Here is a 21,124-nt window from a genome sequence, read left to right as displayed (position 1 = left end):
TCATCTGACGATGTGACGGTTTCCACATGATCCTGTGCCCGCTGCAATCATATTTGACGATGTCATTGGCTCAACATTGAAACACACAGGGGCTGTCTGCTGCGGGACTCCATGATCGACAATGTGTGGTGAATGGTGTGCCCCTAAACATTTGTGCCTGTTTAGGCGAATTTAATTTAGCAGTGTGATACGTACCAGTATATGTTGTGACCACAATTTCATCATAACCAGCACTGCCAAGGACACCACACTGCACAGAAGTAATGCTCTCATTGCAAGTCTGTGAAAAGAGAATCTTTGAATTAATGGACTAAAAATATAACTAAAAAAAGTAATACCTTAATACAACTTACAGAAAATTTAAAATTAGCTACAAGCCATTGAACAGCTGTTCTGCTTTACTAATTTTTATTTCCCGTTGTTCTGACTGGTTTCAAATTGAGACTGTGGTGCTGTATCAGATGGCTTTACTATAAGTAAAAATCTAGATGGGCAACACAAACTGTTAGATGTAGAACTCACATATCAAAACAAGAGGACGTGCAAGAGAAACTACTTTACAAGAGTGAGGCAAAAGATTAAGGGGGAGGGGGGGGGGGGGGGGGGGGAACAACAACATTTTGCGTGCTTAACCTGATAAAGTACTGCTGCAGCCAAGATCAACAAAGCAGGCATAGTGACTGGGGCCAGGGATGAATACCTCAGGATAACTGCTGGAGATGGGGGAAACAAGGCCACATAGAGTTAACATGACCAGAGTAGCATTAGGAAAGTAGTGTTTGTAAATGCAAAATACCTTTCACTTTTGTTTATGAGTTGTAACTAAAAGATGGAAAAACATCCCAATAATGAATTCAGTACTTCCTGAATTCAGTAGTTCCCGAACTTCAACCTTGACCTAAAATCCATAAAATGAGTATTCATTATGGTCAGTTTAAGCAACATAAACTATCTGAAATGCAACCTTCAGAAGAAGTTGAATCAATAGCTATGCCAAAAGTTCATAGTGATAAAAATTTATTGTAAGAAACATCAAAGAGCTACTTAACAGTATCAAAATCCCCACATCTGCTTCATCCCTCATTACAAGTTTCTCTTAGTGACAGACATAAAAACATCCCATTGATTATGGTGTATGAACTAAATAACAAGTCCTCACTTAACACAGCCAATCAGTTTCAGTCATTCCACCAGGAAGGAGGTACATGGCTCATGTTGTCTGTAGTTCAACCATGCCTAGACGGTCAATACTGTGGTTCAATCGCATCCACATAGTTACTTTGTGCCAGGAAGGGCTCTCAACAAGGGAAGTGTCCAGGCATCTCGGAGTGAACCAAAGTGATGTTGTTCGGACATGGAGGAGATTCAAAAAGACAGGAACTGTCAATGATATGCCTCGCTCGGACCGCCCAAGGGCTACTACTGAAGTGGATGACCGCTACCTACGGATTATGGCTCGGAGGAAGCCACCACGTTGAATAATGCTTTTCGTGCAGCCACAGGACATCGTGTTATGACTCAAACTGTGTGCAATAGGCTGCATGATGCATAACTTCACTCACGACATCCATGACGAGGTCCATCTTTGCAACCGCGACACCATGCAGCACAGTACAGATGGGCCCATCAAAATGCCGAATGGACCACTCAGGATTGGCATCACGTTCTCTTCACCAATGAGTGTCACATATGCCTTCAACTAGACAATCGTCAGAGACCTGTTTGGAGGCAACCCGGTCAGGCTGAATGCCTTAGACATACTGTCCAGCGAGTCCAGCAAGGTGGAGATTCCCTGCTGTTTTTGGGTGGCATTATGTGGGGCCAACGTACGCCGCTGGTTGTCATGGAAGGTGCCGTAACAGCTTTACGATACGTGAATGCCATCCTCCAACCAGCAGTGCAACCATATTGGCAGCATATTGGCGAGGCATTCATCTTCATAGACGACAATTCGCGCCCCCATCGTGCACATCTTGTGAATGACTTCCTTCAGGATAATGACATCGCTCGACTAGAGTGGCCAGCCTGTTCTACAAACATGAACACTATCGAACATGCCTGAGAGCTGTTTATGGACAATGTGACACACCAACAATTCTAAGGTATCTAAGCCACATTACTGTTGAGGAGAGGGACAATCTGGACCAACAGTGCCTTGATGAACTTGAGCACGGCATAAGGGCTATTACAGAAGAATGAAGTATCTAAGCCACATTACTGTTGAGGAGAGGGACAATCTGGACCAACAGTGCCTTGATGAACTTGAGCACGGCATAAGGGCTATTACAGAAGAATGAAGGTAGCTTTCACATTATGCGTCACTGTCGAGTAATATAGTTTGCCAATACTGAGAAAGAACTATACAGTATACTACAGGAGGTAAATGCATGAGGCGTCACTGTCAAGCAAGATAGCTTTGCACTGCAGAAGGTAACTGAAAGAAATACGAGTGAGGTAAACAGAAATAACACTTTAGTGCCTTGATGAACTTGTGCGTAGTTATGCCACGACGAATACAGGCATGCATCAATGCAAGAGTATCTGATTCTGGGTATTAGAGGTACTGGTGTGTACGCCGCTGGTGGTCATGTAAGGCGCCATAACGGCTGTACGATACGTGAATGCTATCCTTCGACAACAGTGCAACCATATTGGTGAAGCATACATCTTCATAGGTGACAATTCGTGCCCCCATCGTGCACATCTTGTGAATGACTTCCTTCAGGATAACGACATCGCTCGACTAGAGCAACCAGCATGTACGCCAAACATGAACCCTATCAAACAGGCCTGGGATAGATTGAAAAGAGCTGTTTATGGACAATAAGACACACCAACCATTCTAAGGTATCTAAGCCGAATCATCATTGAGGAGTGGGACAATCTAGACCAACAGCGCCTTGATGAACTTGTGCATAGTATGCCACGACGAATACAGGCATGCATCAATGCAAGAGGACGTGCTTCTGGGTATTAGAGATACCGGTGTGTACAGCAATCTCGACCACCACCTCTGAAGGTCTCACGGTGTGGTGGTACATCACACAATGTGTGCTTTTTATGAGTGATAAAAAGGGCAGAAATGATGTTTATGTTGATCTCTATTCCAATTTTCTGTACAAGTTCCAGAACTCTCTGAACCGATGTGATGCAAAACTTTTTTTGATGTATGTATTTATCACTTCTGTGCTACTAACTCTACTCACAATAAATACTGCAAAAAGTGTCCACAATGCACCTAAATGAACTTATAAAATTGAATCATGATAACAAACATAGTTCAGGAGATATGATGTCGTAAACTCTTGAGATCTGTGAAAAGTTGCCACATTGTGCATGACGTTTAAATTTATTACTTCTTTGCTACTAATTCTATTCTAAACACATTTTGCAGACAGTATCTACATATAATGCAAATGTACCTGCACAAATATACCATTGTACGACACACAATTCAAGAGATAGGACATCATAAACATTGCCATGCCACATCATGCATTAAGTTTCAATATAGGTATTCTTTAATATAGAGACACCCCTACAGTCAACTCAACTAAAGGAAATCCCTGACACATGGTGGAGCTTTTGACAGCTCTCAACTGTGAAGCACAAAGGGCTGTAGGTGAAAACAATCACCATTTACAGAGTTATGAAGAGATGTTTCCATAATGATGTTTACAAAATAACATTGTAGATGCACGAAGCAACAGCAACCAGCATACAGAAACCATCTGGAGTATTATACTACGAACACAGTGAATTTTTTTTTGTTTTTTTTTCTGATAGAAAACTGCAAAATGAATACCCAGGCAATGCCGGGTTTGTCAGCGAGTTAGCCCATAAAAAGTAAACAATTTTTAAAGCAAATATTCGGTTTTCATGGCTCTACTGCGTGGCATCAAGTTCCTAATTGAAGTTCTGAAATTGAGTACATATTATCCCTTTTCCAGTGACTTCCATTCAATTTGCCGTTGTTGGTTCACATAAAATGAATTTTTATCTAACGAAGACTGGATGCAGTACCTTTTAGAAAAATGAACTGAAGTTCCTCATACAATAAAAAAATTACTCAGTATCAGTAGCTACTCTGGAGTACAGCATCCCAATCAGACTTCCTCCATTATTCATTCACACATGAAAATGTAGTCTTATCGATGAATAAAACTCACAAATGAGAACTGTAAAGTACGTTATCGTAAATGAAAGCACAAATATTGTGCAGATTTATTATTTTGTTTGCATGTGGAGAATCATGCTGAGGGACCATGCTTCTCTTCCATTTGGGAAGGCAATCATAATAACTTCGTGAGAAGAAGTACCTACAAAGACATGTATACAGAAGTTCTTAGTATACCAACCACCTCCTGCACTGGTTCTCAACTATCCCCACACCCTTACCTCCTGGATCCCTCCCTGTCACTGTTGATGCAACCTCCTTATACACCAACATCCCTCATGTCCATGGCTTTGCCACGACTAAACACTATCTCTACCAATGCTCTGCAGATTCCAAAACCACTTCATTCCTCATACGCCAACCAACTACGTCCTAACCCATAACTACTTCACCTTTGAAGGAAAGGTAAACAAACAAATCTGTGGCACAGACATGGGCACCCGCAAGGCACCCTCCTATACCAATCTCTTCATGTGCGACCTATAGGAAACATTCCCAGCTTCCCAAAACCCCAAACCGCTGGTTTGGTTCCAGTTTATTGATGACATCTTTATAATCTGGACTCAAGGCCAGGACACCTTAATCTTCATTCCTCCACAACCTCAACACCTTCTCTCCCATTCAATTCACCTGGTCCTCCTCCACCCATTGTGCCAGCTTCCTCGATCTCAATTGCCTCCTCTCAGATGGCTCCATCCACACCTTGGTACACATCAAACCCACCAATCACCAGGGGTACCTGCACTTTTATGGCTGCCACCCCTTCCACACCAAAATATCCCTCCCATACAGCCTGGCCACCCACGGTAGATACATCTGCAGTGATGAGAACTCCTTTGCCCTATATGCTGAAGGCCCCACAAATGCCTTTGCAGACACACAATACCCTACAGACCTAGTTCACAAATAGATCTCCAGCGCCATATCCTCACACACACACCTGTTCCTCACATCCATCCCATGAACCAACCACAAAGAAACACCCGCCTTGCCACCCAATACCACCTGGGACTGGAATGACTGAACCACATCCTTTGTCAGGACTTTGATTATCTACCATCATGCCCTGAAATGAGGGACATCCTACGCAACATACTTTCAACCCCTCTCAAAGTGGTGTTCCGCTGCCCACTCAACCTAGTCCATCCCTCTACCACTCCCACTCCCAATCCCCTGCCACATGGATCATACCCCTTGGAAGATCCAGATGCAAGACCTGCCCAATCCACTCACCCAGCACCACCTACTCCTGTCCCATCACATGCCTAACCTACCCCATCAGAGGCCGGGTCACCTGTGAAAGCAGACATGTTGTACAACAGCTCTGCTGCAACCACTGCACAGCATTTTACACTGTGACAACCAACCAGCTGTCAACTAGAATGAATGACCACTGCCAAACTGTTGCCAAAAACAATGTAGATCACCCAGTGGCACAACATGCAACAGAGCACAATATGTGAGATTTCAATGGATGCTTCACAACCTGTGCTATCTGGGTCCTCCCCACCACCACCACCAGCTTTTCTGAGCTATCCTTACATCTCATGCTTCGCTCCCTTACCTTTCCTGGTCTAAAACTAAGGTAACCCACTGCCCCCCCCCCCCTCCAAACCCCTACCCAATAGTGTGTGAGTGTGCATGTGTGAGAGTGTTTATAAACCATCACCTGCCCCAAGACCTACCCCAAATTTGTGTCAGCTAGTTGTGTGCCACTATTTCACACACTAATCTATGAAACCACGTGTCCAGCCTTCTGCCACCTGCCCCCTCTACCTGCACTCTTAGATAGACCACAGATGATGGCTACAAACTCACGAGCTACTAGACTCTTCCCTCCAATCCCATCCCTGCCTCCTACCTCTCTCCAGCCCTCATGCCACCCCACCCCACACCCCCACCTCACCCCAGTACACTCAATGTGGGACAGGAAAGAGCTGGCAGTCCACTGAGCACAATGTAGGGAGACACGCATGTTCATGTGTGTGTGTGTGTGTGTGTGTGTGTGTGTGTGTTTCCTACAAGCTTGAAAAAGGAAATTCATTCCCAAGCTAGCAAAGCTCTGTACCTTTTCTTTTGAAACTATCAACAATGCAGCACTTCTGCCATTTGTGAATTGTCTCCTTTATTCTTAAAAAATTGAAGGTCAAATATGTTCTAAGAGTTCCTTCCCAGCAATCACGAAGCAGGTTGGTAAAGAAGTCTACAGAGCCATTACAGAAAAACATAAAACATAATAAAGAATCTCTGTGGAATAACACATCCAGCAAAGGATGTCTGTTGCCAGAGTAAATGATACATGGAAATGTTGCAATAATGAGTACACTTCTGAAAACACTTTATGTGAGAATATTTAGATACAGATAAGTGTAAAAAATAGGAAAGATCATAAGTGCAAGTAATTATCATATCATTTTAAAAGATGCTTAACTAATATCCAATTTAACCTTAATGAAATACAAGTATATCTTCAATTTCCTACTAATATTCTTTGCTCTTGAATGAACTTTATGCAAGCAATACATAATGTAGCATTCTGTGAACTAAAACAGGAAAGGAAAACAAGGAGTGGTTTTCAATAGTGTCATGAGGTAGTGAGTGCCACCAAAACATTATTTAACTATTGCGTGCAAGTTCATAAATAATATGCTTCCGCTCTAGATGTAAGCAATCTTAGTTCAGGGTGTATACATGGACAAGGAAAAAAAATTCCCGGATTTACCAGTTGAAAACACAATTTCTCCCAGGTGAAAATACAGTTTTTCCGTGTTAAATGACAGTATACTTTTCCTCGGCAGTTAAAAACTTATCAATCCTTTGAATGTTTATGGTTTTATACACGGACATAGAATTTCCGGACACTTTAGAAAACGAAACTCAGGGAAAAAAACACATTTTGGAAAGATCTTTGATGTGCAGCAACATGTACGCTGCATATTTTTGTGTTCCGAACGTATAAATTCGAATACCACCAAACACCACATGTTACTTTCCGAAGCATTGAAATGGAGATTGTGACGCGCTTTTGTAAGCTAGTCATAGCTCATTTAACGTGATCTTGCCAGCTGATGACAGCACAGGACACGTGATGTAGTCAGCCAATAGCAAGATCACTCTCAAGTAGTGCGAACACAGAAATAAGAAAAGTTAATGGTTTGAATTAATATACATTGTGTTGCTACAAGAAACGAAAAGCTTTCACATATAAGATTGGTCTCGAAGATAAATACACTGCAAGAGAAGCTAAGCTTCCACATATAACGTTGATCTTTCTTGCGCGTGTTATACTTTAAGATTCATCACACAAATGTGCCAGTAAAATTTTTAATAACGACGTAAATGTCTGATCTTCTGGGGGCGAAATTCTTCTAGATGGTCGTCCTCAAAGAGTTGATTTTTAAATGAGAGTCAAACACTCTGTGATTTAAGAAATTCATCTCACATTTTCGCACGTAGTTCATCTTGCGTAGAAGGAAATTTACTTTGAAAGTAATGCTTTTCAAACCACCATTCGCAATATTTTCCCGTGACCTGTTAGAAATTGGTTCGTTTCAGCATTACCAGAGAGCGCCAGATAACAGCCGTCACTGCCCTTCCACAGCTACGACGACGCAGGAAGGCCGCATGTTCATATGTGTAAAAAATTAATTAAAAGATTTTGCATTATGTCGTAAAAGAAAAAAGACATCAGAGGATACTTCAAGACCATCGGAATTTCGTGAACCATTCTGAAATGCATAATTCGGCTTAAAGTTCACATTCCTATGTCCAGACTCAGATGTAAATTTTCTTGAATTATCTCATGTTTGGTTCTTTATTATGGCATAATGCCATATGAGGTAGAAGATGGAAAATGTGCACTTGAAATGCAGCGAACAGTTCAAACTAGCCATCAGTGTGAAATTAAACACTTCGTTTCAAATAAATTGACTGCTTCAGCAGTAAAGTTTAATATAAGCCAAATCTCTTTAGCAAACTGACAAAAATAACTTCATTGTTTTGCAGGGTGATTAACACTTGACTGTCAGAAAGGTTGAAAAAAACCTGAAACTAATAACATATTTTAGCGTTCCGTAATTATGCGGAGTTGGAGTGTTGGAGGGAAGAGACCAAACAGCGAGGCCGTCGGTCTCATCGGATTAGGGAAGGATGGGGAAGGAAGTCGGCCGTGCCCTTTCAAAGGAACCATCCCAGCATTTGCCTGGAGCGATTTAGGGCGTAATTGTGCGAATGTATTTTAATTAATTTGCTAGCGTCCGGCCACAGAAATCCGTTTTCTTTTCATTGAATGTGAGAGCAATAAATGAAGAGGAAACAACAAAATCACTGAACATAAACACAGGTCACGTGGAGACGATCCACCTCCCCACCACAACTCAGACTGCTCTGTGCATCAGCCCAAGATTTACTATATTTCCGAATCAGGGCAATAGTAAGTAGTGGCGCCCAGACACACATCTGTAACCAGAAGCGGGAGAAGGTACTATCCATACGCGACTCAACTGCGCATGCACAAGAGCCCGTCCGCAACTGCTCAAAAGAATCTAATGTAAAGAGCTGTCACGTCACGCTCATCGGAGGCGATTTGTTGTTAGAAAGCATTGCATAGTCATCCTATAGCCTTTGACACACTTTGCTGTTGGCAGACGCTTATATTAGCACTGTGTTTTTTTGTTGTATAAGGCGCATTTCCTTTGCGACTTAAGTTTTATTTTCCTTTTTTTTCTCTTGTTCATGTTTTGTTGCCGCAGTATTATTCTGCAGATTCGGGATACAATAATATCCTTTGCTGGAGTATTGGTTCTTACCACTAATTGAAAACTAAAACAATGAAGAATTCCCAGAATTCTGAAAAATTCCCAGGTTTTTCCTGGATCTCCTGGTTTTCCCAGGTCGTATACACCCTGTAGTTCATTAACAACTTACTGACAATTTGTGAACTACAGAATTACTCAAAGCGATTTGAGTAGAATACTTTGCTTGTTATTTTGGTCATCAACAGTAAGGGTGGTTGGATGTTGTTCTGCACTCATGCCACCTGTGAGCTTTCCTCTTAATTTTAGTGTAATTACTATCACTAATGACCCACTTTACATACTTACACTGATGAGATAAAACCTTACTACCGCCACCCCCTGTGAGACTGAATCCTACCTAGAGGCACTGCAGGCATGCGGTGCAGTAAGGAGAATACTTAAGCAGAGAAGAGACCAATGAGGAATCATTTTAGCAATGATACAAGCTGCAATAGGGAAATGTACTGACATGAGCAACTTTGACAAGTAGCAGATTGTTATGGCCTGTCACCTGGGAATAAGTATCACAGAAACAGTGAAGCTGGTCAGCTGTTTGCATGCTACTCTCATGAGAATCTCTGGAAAATGGATGAGAATCTATGGAAAATGGTTGAAGGACACTTGAATAATCAGCAGGTGATAAAAGTGTTGGACATTCATACTGTACTACAGAATGAGGAGATTGGATGCCTACCAACTCTGTAAAGTATGATAGGCAGAAATCTGTGACAGATCTGACGACACAGTACAATGCTGGACCAGTCACAACTGTTTTGTAGCACAGTGTTCAGTAGACATTGTTCACATGGGGCTCTCCAGCAGATTACCCTCATGTGTTCTCCAGTTGACCCAGTGCCATTGTCAACTACAATTGCAGTGGGCATAGGATCATAAAGATTGCACTGTGGATGAATGTAAATGTCACCCGGTCAGATGCATCATATTTCTCATGGTACACAATCATCCAGGAGAACAGCTGCTCAAAACATGTATTGCATTAATGATGTAGCCTGTTGGAGCAATATTATAATAATGCAGACATTCACTTGGGTTTTCATAGGACCTGTGTAAGTAATCAACAGGCAACACGACAGCTGTTGGCAACACAAACATTATTCTGCATGAACTACATCCCGTCCTGCATGATGTTCTTCTCCAACAATGACGGCATCTTCCGCGGGACAACTGTTATGTCAAATGGATGGCACAACCTGTTCTTTGACACCTGGTGCCAAATACTTCCCGAAACCTACTGAGAACTGTTTGATTCCATTGACTTCTGTCCTCCCTCCAGCAAAGCCTCCCAATGCTGCACCTAGCCACCATCCAATCCCACTGCATGATCCCACAAGCAACACTAGTATCTTCCCCCACATCTATCCCGCTATTTCTTCCCCTCCCCACCCCATGCCTCTTTATCCCCACTACCCACCCAAGCTAGGTTGCTGCTCACTACACACAAAGCAGCAGTCAGGCCTTAGAGCCCAGAGATGACAGTGACCAAGTGTGTACAAACTGTGCTTATGTGAATTTTCTACTTCCGATGAAGTACTTGGTCTGAAGGCTGAATACTTTTCATTTTAATGGTGCCCATTTGTGACTCAACACCTCTTTACGGTGAGTAGCAATCTCTCTTTTCCATATTGTTGTTGCGCCTTCCTTGATTTTCCAATGTTTGATTTGGCTCTGAAATATAGGGTAGCTTTTCTACTTTTGTATGTCTCTACCAGCAGTGCTTGCAATTTTACCTACTAAATGCAAGCATAGCATGGCCTTTCTGACTCCTTATTGATTTATTGAAAAATGTGGTGGATTAGAAATGTAACACCACTTACAACAGTCACTGAAGATGAAACAAGAGGGGAGGAAATTATATGGCATAAAACAACTGGAAACTAACTGTAATGATATACAACAATACTAAATGGTAAATTTGCAAATAGAAAGATTATAGTCATGAATGACACCTGATGCGGGCAAGTGAAACACAAAAAAGGGGGTTGTCACATTTGAAAACCAACATAAGAGGACACTGAGATGTTACAGTTGTGACATTACAGCCTTTATCACTGCGATTTTTAATATGTAAAAGTTTTTTTTCTGGATTTGCGTCAGTATGTGCGAACTTCTAACATATACCAATGAATGTTGTAACCAGATATCTTTGCCGCGCTCCTGAAAAGCGCAGAATATCACGATAGCTATAAACTGTTATACGCTGCTATCGATCAGTAAAAAAAAAAAAAAAAAAAAACCGATGCACCTATGTTTCAAAATAACAATTGCCAATTTTTACTTCTTCAGGGAGCCGTGCCGCTCTCTAGCTGTTCTTCTGTGAATGTGTTGCGAGTCGGACGCAAAAGTATTGTGCTCTATACTGATATAATCATTTTATTGTAAAGTTAAGAGTTTAAGTGATTAAAAATATATGTAGCCACAAACAAGCGAGAATGTATATCGTGAAAAATTCGCTCCACCGCCACATTGGGTGGCCATGTTAATGTAAGTTTCCGTTTCATAATATAATACTTGAAGCCTTGAAGTTTATTTAATTTCAAAGAAAATCTCTCAACCTTATTTTCATTAATTATACTTGTGATAATCTTTCCTGTTTAAAAGATTTATGCAGCTTATGATCCAGCGTGTGTTCTGTCGGAACAGGAGGCTGTCGTGACGACATCGTTATAGTATTTATTCCAAGTTCTTTCAGTTCCGTTTATATGTTCGTATAAATCCAATTAGTTGGTCCCTTAGGTTTCTTTCATGTAACTTCTGTCTGTTTTCTCCGCGCGATCTTCCTCCGAAAAAAAAAATTTCTGTTCATTTTTTAGTAATTTTCGATATCGCGAATGAGAAAAGACAGCCGCCTCCCGCTCCGAACGGAACACCACGACTTTTCTAACGTCGGAGAGTACCGCACGAATTTTCCGCTAAAAGGTAATAGAATTTCTTAAAGCTGGATCAATTACACATGTTGCTGCTGTTCTCCGACAAATCTGGTGTGATTAATAGTAATTTATTCTGTCACGACAAAAAGAACCAATTTTATTTTTACCAAAGCAACAAAGCTTTCAATTAAATTACTAAAAATCATACCAGATCTGGCGCCCGAACAGGGACTTGACTAAAATATTGAAAGTGTCACGGTACTAATATATGATTGTCTTATTTCATGTATCGCTCTTTGGAACCCAATGCTGCATAAAATTACGGATGAGCAATAAATATATGCAATCTTGAAGGACGCGGTATTTACACAAATATCTTGGGATTTAATAAGACGCAGATTTGCAGTTTTGAAGACAACGCCGAGTGAGTACCAAATTTTCGTTTGCCATAGTTCTGTCTAAAGAGTAGCTCATTGACCTTCAAATTCGACCTCACTCTATCCTTTCTGTAGCTTAACGTAAAAAACAATTTTTTTTTCTACGTAAATATTTGAACATTTTCTGTAACCTTTTGCTTGGCCTATTTGTTTTATACTGTAGTTAGTGTTCTCGTGTAAGTTCAAGATGGATGCCATTTCAGTCTTTTCCGTGTAACAGCGTTGGCAATCAATTGTTTCAACGGCGTTGACTCCATCTTGTCTTCTTGCTACAGACGTGTGTCAGTTATTACCCACGTAACATTAGACATTTGACGAACGCGCCGCGACTTTAACTTGCGCGGCAAGAATAATTGATAATCAGAACTTCAGTTGGGAGTACCCATTTTAAGTTGGCAATAGTTGAATTTCATTATGGCGGACGGATAATCGAGCGCGAACTCTGCAGACGAAAGCGACGGCACTGTTAACAAACATTACCGACTCCGCTCACGCGGAACGACGGCCAGGACAGACGACAGACAAGAGGTAGCTAACGTGGACGACACTCAGCAGGAAACACCCACCTCCCCGATAACGGTATCAGTTGACATTGTCAAAATGTTACAGGAATTGATACTAGACAGACAGGAGAGGGAACAGCGCGAACGTGATCGCGAACAACGTGAGAAAGACAGAGACAAGTTTTTATCAGAGCTGAAAACGGATATGACAACACAGATTGACTCAGTTAGGAATGACGTAAATATCATCATTGATGCGAAAGTAGGTACCCTCACTACGCAAGTAGGCTCTCTCACAGCACAGATAGATTCGGTTAAGGGTGACGTCACGGGACAGATAGATTCGGTTAAGGGTGACGTCACGGCACAGATAGATTCGGTTAAGGGTGACGTCACGGCACAGATAGATTCGGTTAAGGGTGACGTCACGGCACAGATAGATTCGGTTAAGGGTGACGTCACGGCACAGATAGATTCGGTTAAGGGTGACGTCACGGCACAGATAGATTCGGTTAAGGGTGACGTCACGGCACAGATAGATTCGGTTAAGGGTGACGTCACGGAGCAAGTAACCACTTTGACAAGCCAGATAAGCACTCTGAATAACAAAATTGATAACATTGGTCTGAATCTCACAACTCAAATCGAAGCGTGTCGCAAAGAAACCGATTCGGTAAAACTTGCGTATAAAACAGTTGCACGACAGGTAGACGAGTTAGCGACAGCGGTAGCCACTGTAGAATCAAAAGTAAGTGCAATGGCGAATGACATTTCGGACCGAACTATTGACGAAAGAGTTAACAGTAGTGTTGCTTCGCACACTAAAGCACTTACCGAACATTACAAAGAATGGATTGATGTACAAGAGAAGCTAGTTGAGGAGAAGGTTACACGTGACTTGAAAGATGTTGTTAAATCCGCAACCTTAGACATATTATCTGCACCCGGCAGTTCAGGAGACACTGTTTGTACTGAACTAGGCCAAATTAGACGAGTGTTTACCCGGGATTTGCCGGAATGGCGGAAGCAAGTAACAGATGAGATATCCGACCTGAAACAGCAAATTCAAACACTACAGTATGATAACCAGAGTGACGGGAAACACTCACTACCTTCTGAGCCAGATGAACATCAATACCAGACAACACAACAACACAACACACCACAGTACATTCCGCGACTGAAAAATGAATTTAACGATTCACACAACAACACTGAACAATTGACACTCACAACCCTCATGAAAGAGGAGAGTGTATTGAAACACAGAGTTTTTCAACCATTCCAACCGGAAAAGCGAAATATTCATCCAGTCGTTTTCCTAAAGAACTTTTCAGGAGTCTTTCCAGCTGCCTGGAATGACAAACAGAGAATACAATTCATTACCGGATACATACAAGGAGAAAGTGCTATATGGGGAACCGAGATGGTTGATAAGTGCAAAACATTTAGCGAGTTTGAGAAGAACTTTTTAAGCAAATTTTGGAGCGCAGGTGTTCAGCAACGCCTACGCAAAGAGGTCTATAACGCCGAACCTTTCCATTCGAACAGTGGCGGACTTCGCCGGTACTTTGAAAAGTACTTGAGAAAGATACAATATTGGGACACTCCCATAACAACAAAAGATGTTATTATGATCCTTAAGTCAAAACTACCCATTTCCATACGCGAAAAATTAGTGAACGTGTCAGAGGAAGATCAGGACGCATTTTTATCCGTCCTTGATTCGCTCGATCTTATACACGAAGACGCGCGTGCGAATGCTAACCGTAAGAACAACAACGCAGGCACGTATTCGAATGGAAACGGTAGTAATGGAAATGGTTCACACGAAACACAATACGGAAACAAACAGTACAATAACCGCAATAGAGGCCGAAACAATGGTTACCGTAATGGTAAACACAAAAACAAGCATTACGGCAACCAACGGTACAATCCAATATACAACACGCAACAACAGTATTACGGGAATGCCCCATACCAATCAAACAATAACGGTAGTAACTTCTACGAGAATGGGAACAAATACCAGGGTAAACGTTGCAACAATCAAAATTGCGGAGGTCAGCTACCTCCACCACAACCCTATGGGCAGCCACAACACCAGCAACAACAGCAATACACGCCTCAGCAACAACCATTCATGCAACAACAACAGTACACGCCACCACAACGGGACTTTAGATACAATAACAATAAACCAAGAAAACAATACAATCCACCGGTATATTTTACGCAGGCAAGTAATGTACCGATTTTTCAGCCTGGTAATCAAGTGCATTACCAACAAGGATTTGATACAAATCAACAAACACAATGGGTAAAAAAACCAGCGAGAATGGTCAAGTGATGTGACAGAAGAATCAAATCAGTCGCATCACAAGAAAGCGGAAAACTAAAGGCAGCACCTTTTCGCCTCCTTGGGGATGCTGCGGGACATAATGGGGGCAAACTCGACCTTGAACGACTTAACGTAATACGTTATGATCGCGACACTGACTTGAGAGACGATTTGTTGCAGGAAAATATTGAGACAGACTTGAATGACGTATGGGAAGACGAAGTACAAGCAATGACTAAAATTTACATAGCCAATACACCAATAGATGCTATTATTGATACTGGTGCAAACGTAAATGCTTTATCACTATGTATGTTTAAGAAAGTTTCTGCAGGGATGAAAATTTTAACGTTACCAGTACAAGGTTGTTCAGTAACAGGAGCGGTAGGATCTTTATCACAGCGAGTCAATTTGCAAGCTCAGGTAGCGATAAGGATTAATTCTACTTCTTTCATGTGTGTATTTCTAGTAGTTAAGAATTTGTCAGTGTCCTGCTTATTAGGAATGGAGTTCCTGAGGAAGAATAAGGCAGTGATTGATATAGAAAAGGGTATCTGTACAATCCGAGTAGGTGAACAGGAGGTAACGTTGCAGTTGTTGCGCGCCAAGGTAAAAAGAGTCAACACTGAACACAAAGTTAAGGTACGCAGACTGGTACAGCGAATGTTTTTGAACCAAGCACACATGACAAGACAGGGTAACAGTTGGACGGATTTTGATACTGATGACGGACTTCCGACTAGAGAAGAGATTTTGAATAAAGTAAGCGAATCAAGTGAACTTGATTACATACAAAGGCAAGATTTACTGCACTTACTTATGAGGTATCTTCATGTCTTTTCTTCGAAACCTGGAGTAATACGTGACTACGAATATGACATGAAGGTTGCTCCCCATTCTACTTTTTGCAAGACAATGTACTCTGTCCCGTATGCAAAGTGCGAGGCTGTGAAAAATGAAATACGTAAAATGCTTAAGTGGGAGATCATTGAACCGTCAGACTCACCTTACAGTAGTCCGTTATTGCCAGTTTTGAAGCAGGATGGTAGTGTACGTATAGTTTTGGATGCAAGAAACATAAATAAAATAATTATTCCAGTAAGAACTCGACCTGAGGCTATGGATGAACAATTACAAAGGTTTCATGGAGTAAAATTCCTCACATCGGTAGACTTGAGATCGAGCTACTGGCAGGTCAAGATGGCATCACAGTCTCGAAAATATACAGCGTTTATATTTGCAGGTAGATCATACCAATTCAAAGTAGTTCCATTTGGTTTGAATGTGAGTTCAGGCGTATTCATAGCTGCACTTGATCATGTATTAGGACCTGAACTGTTGGATCGAGTAACAGTGTATGTTGATGACTTACTGATTGCTACGAAATCTTGGGAAGAACATTTAGACATAATAAGCAAAGTTTTCCAGAGGTTTGTTGACTATGGAGTCACAGCTAATCTACATAAGTCTAAATTTGGTAAAAGCGAGATTAAATTTTTAGGACATCTTGTATCATCACAGGGAATTACCCCAGATCCAGACAAACTAGCAGCTATTAAAAACTTTCCTGTGCCCTCTTCTAAACGCCAGTTGAAAGGCTTCCTCGGAATGACTTCCTTTTTCAGAAAGTTTATTTCAGACCAGTCGATGAACAGTCAAGCATTGCATGATCTTCTAAAGAAAAATACTCACTGGCATTGGACGCCAGAGTGTCAGGCAGATTTTGATCGCATTAAACAAGCACTTCTTAACAGCAATATTTTGTTCCATCCAGACATGGATAAAGAATTCTGTATTTCGGCAGATGCTTCATTTCAGGGGCTTGGTTCTTGTTTGTTTCAAATAGAAGTAATTGATGGAAAAGAAGAGATAAGAGTTATCAGCTTTGCAAGTAGGGTTCTCACAGAATGTGAGAGGTCATACTCGGTGACAGAGTTGGAGGCTCTGGCCGTTGTATGGTCCTTTAAAAGGTTCAATTACTATATCCATGGTCGGAAAATTAAGGTCTTTTCTGATCACCAAGCTCTTAGTTTCTTGCTCTCGTGTAAACTTCTTCATCCTCGTCTTACACGATGGAGTCTCTTCTTGCAAGAGTATGATTTCGAAATAGTATACATCAAGGGTAAAAACAACATTATCGCGGATGCTTTGTCGCGCATGCCACAAGGACTTCCCGAGTCCAGTGAACTTATCGAGCAGATGTCTAACTACCGAATTCTTCTAATGAAAGACCCACTACATAGAAAGTATTTCCTTCAGCTCTGCAAGCAGATGCGCATACTCCAAGAAACAGATCCCAAATGGCGTAAGGTCAAACAACTTCTTCTAACAAAACCCGATCACCACTTGTCCAAATTTTATAAACTACACAACGATGTTTTATTCCATCGAACTTCTCTCCTCTCTGGTAGATGGTGTGTGTGTATACCACACGCATACGTTGAACACCTTATCTGGTACACACATCTTTCCTGGGGTCATTATGGACCTGAAAAATGCAAACGAAAGATTTCTGCCTATTGCTATGTACCAAACTTGCACCATCGAATCCACAAGTTGTTAAGTACATGTCTTATCTGCCAGAAGGCAAAACCCTTCAACCATTCGAACCTAATTCCTCTGAATCCAATTATTACTGAGAGACCAAATCAAGTTCTGGCCCTTGATCTCGCCGGCCCCCTGCCGCAAGGGAGGGGAGGGGTGAAATAGCTAGTCGCATTGATGGATCTTTTCACAAAACATGTGAGACTTTATGCAGTGAAATCATCCAGTGCACTTCCGATCATCCGTCGAATCGAACAAGACTATTTTCCTCGATTTGGCAAGCCGGAGGCCATTCTATCAGATAATGCATCGAATTTCACTGGCAGACAATGGCGTAATTTTCTTGCCAGACATGGCATCAAACAAATACTTATATCTCGTTTCAGACCGCAATCTAATCCCACCGAACGTATCTTCAAAGAGTTCAATAGATTCATTCGAACCTACGTACCTAATCGACAAACCCGTTGGATTGACTTTGTATCTTCATTCGAGCAGATTGTCAACAATCTTCCACACTTCTCAACTGGATTTACACCTGCGGAATTAATGACGAGTCATCGGGAAAGAAATGAATGGTTAGATCCCATACCTAAAATTGTAGAACCAGAATTAGATTTAGATGCAAAACTTAGGCAAGCATTGGTATCCTTAGCTGTACAGGCGAATCTACGCAAGAAGTCTTATGACAAGAAAGTATCTAAGGCTCTTACATATGATATTAATGAAAAGGTGCTTTTACGGACACATTTTAAGCCATCGAAGTTGTTGAAAAGAAATCGGAAATGGAGGCTATTGTACGACGGACCATTTGTAGTAATTAGAAAACCACATACAGGATGTTATCTAATAGCGGATCCAGCATCTGGCAGAATTAAAGGATTGTATCACCACCAGGATCTCAAGAAGTATAATGAGGCAAAGTAACGAGCAAAGGAACATTAGCCTAAGGTTTAACCTGTGAAACACCTCGGTATTCAAACACACCAATACGAGTACTCACACTTTGGAAAAAAAAAAAAAAAACTATGGAGGTAATTGAAGATTTGATTTATTATGGCGTACGAAAAAGAAAGCACATTCCATTTGAGAGGACAGATTCTCAGTTAGTTTTAAGTTAGTCATAGGTGTAAGCAGTCCAAGTTGGCTGTTGGCATTGAGGAATGCCGTTATTGGTGAAAGGAGATACGGAAGGAAGTAGCAGATTGCCACCTTCCAACTCCAATGAATATATATGTATGTGAAATATTAGGTTAAGCAATTTCTTTTTCAGCCCTCAAGATGGAATGTTAGTCTTTAAGTGTACAGAGTACAGCCTATTGCGTGTAAACTGTGCGTTATTGTAACACCGCCATGAACTATACCTTTTGTTAGCGCGATCTTTAGAATTAAACAGATTTGTGTAGCCAAGTGTTTGAACTGTCAAAAGCAGTATTTGATAGTTTTCAGGAGATTCAATCTCAGATTCAAAGTATCATCTACGAACAGTAAGCCTCATAAAGATTTAATAGCTAAGCAACAAAGCATTTCCTTTATTCTGTTTTACAACAGCTGTTAGGTCATGTAGTCGAGAGTGCCACTACATGGAAACCTATACGTCGTACTGGCAAGTCTGAAGTATTCCTGATGGTAAACGTTTCTTCTTTAAACATGTAAGATGCACTAAAGTAATTAGTTATTTCACAGCCAAGCCCGACAAGCGCCCAGAAGGAAGCGTGATAAACTAGAAAGCTGTCACCAGATATGACTCACATTATAATAATAAAACTAAGATCTGATATTAGATTAAAGATCAGCCACTTGAAGGCACACGTGACGCATGTCATGCATCTAAGGTCACAAAAATATCCTAGTGTAGTTGTGCTAGAATTTGAATATGTATATAGTGTATTTATGTTCATATTTGATCCTCTCCTCTTCCACTTCCCCATCCTATCCCATTAAAAAAAAGTGAGGATTAGAATTTGACAGGCTCATCTGAGTGCTCTTTAGACGGTTGAAGTGGAAACGAAATTTGTGGGAGAGATCCGTTAGCGAAAGTTTTGTTCTAATCGCGTATCGCGAGTAGCAATGTTGAGAGATTATAATACATTCCGCGAGTAGTACTTGCAGCCGGTAACTTTATGAAGCATGAATCTTCCGGAGAGAAATGCATGAGTATGGTCGACCAGTAGAGACAGAATTTGTTCAATCTGTGCTTTACATAAACAGTGACACTAAATTTTGAAGAGAAACGAAATAACAAGCTGCTTAAAAGATTTGTTTAAAAAAAAATTTTTTTACCTTTGTAAAAGGGAGAGAGAATAACCGAAATAATCGTGCCTTGATGCACAAGTAGTGGTATTCAATACGCTAATCCGGCGTGGCGTGACTGAAAAGGTTAACAGAATTTTGTGACTATAAGCAAACTTAAGAAATGTATGTATGTATGTAATTTATGGACATTGTTTAATCTTGTAATGTATTTACCTGTGAGTAACTTGAACTGTGAAATCACAATGTGAGATGGGAGATGTGAATTTGCAGACACTCTAAGACGTTCTAAACAAAATGCGAGTGATAAAGTGTACAAAATACGTGTGCAGTGACATGTGTACACGCAAGTGCAGGTAGTGACAGCGATCACAGCAAAACATTTTGCAAACTATATGTAAAACGTTGGCTTCACTGACCTGTGTGTAAGCAGCATGGCAGGTCGCAGGGACTGTCGTGTGAAATCCTCGAAACAGACGGTGGTATTTTCTACCCAAGATTTCGATTCGCCGATCGACGATGGAGAAAGGACACTAGACGTGTGTTTTCCGCGTGTTCTCATTTTAGCAGAGCGCGAGTGACACACGTTAAACTTCATACGAGCATACACGAGCGCGTGTTGCACTGGACTAGTAACCGGCAACAGCTCGGAGCTGCTTGCAGTTGAACTCAACAATTAACATTTGAAACACAACCGCCGCGCGCGCTGTGGAGGCGTGTCATTGACCTTAGAATGTTTTCCGTCTCACAACTACGCAAGAGACATTGCTAAAGCTATCACAGTGAAACTTAATTATGAACTTTATTTATTCTGTAAAAAGAGAAGTCTTAGCTTCAAATTAATTTCCATTTAATCAGTCACGTCGGATATTTTGCGATAGATAGTTAAATAAAGATAAGGCATTACTGAGCACTGAAACGTTAACTGGAAGGGAAGGTTATCAATCCTGTCCAGAATCCTATAAAACCTTTACCTGTAAGTCTACATTATAGCATGAACCTAACACAGGTTTCTTTCTGTTTATTTGCATGTAAACGACATGACGCTTGATGCGAGACACTAGAGAGGCAACACGAGCGAACACAAAAAAGACGCTACCCAGGGTCGTGACCTCTCGGTCGACGCCGCTCACCGAACGAGAATAGACGTTGCAGACTCCGGTTAAGTGAGCGTGTGACAAA

At 41.3% G+C, this 21,124-nt stretch overlaps 1 protein-coding gene across 2 annotated transcripts in view; it reads right to left on the bottom strand.

Moving 5' to 3' along the window:
- Window positions 1-21,124, bottom strand: part of LOC124622061 (Bardet-Biedl syndrome 7 protein homolog) — a 148,118-nt gene that overhangs the window by 78,786 nt on the left and 48,208 nt on the right. For both annotated transcript variants that reach the window (XM_047147634.1, XM_047147635.1), the window contains one exon: window positions 196-280. In XM_047147634.1, coding sequence (XP_047003590.1) covers window positions 196-280 — 85 coding nt within the window. The remainder of the gene's footprint in view (window positions 1-195; window positions 281-21,124) is intronic.

This window comes from Schistocerca americana, chromosome 7, assembly GCF_021461395.2.
Source record: "Schistocerca americana isolate TAMUIC-IGC-003095 chromosome 7, iqSchAmer2.1, whole genome shotgun sequence".
In the NCBI taxonomy this organism is placed as follows: domain Eukaryota; kingdom Metazoa; phylum Arthropoda; class Insecta; order Orthoptera; family Acrididae; genus Schistocerca; species Schistocerca americana.
The sequence above is the reverse complement of the archived record's forward strand: the minus strand, read 5'-3'. Positions and strand labels throughout refer to the sequence as shown.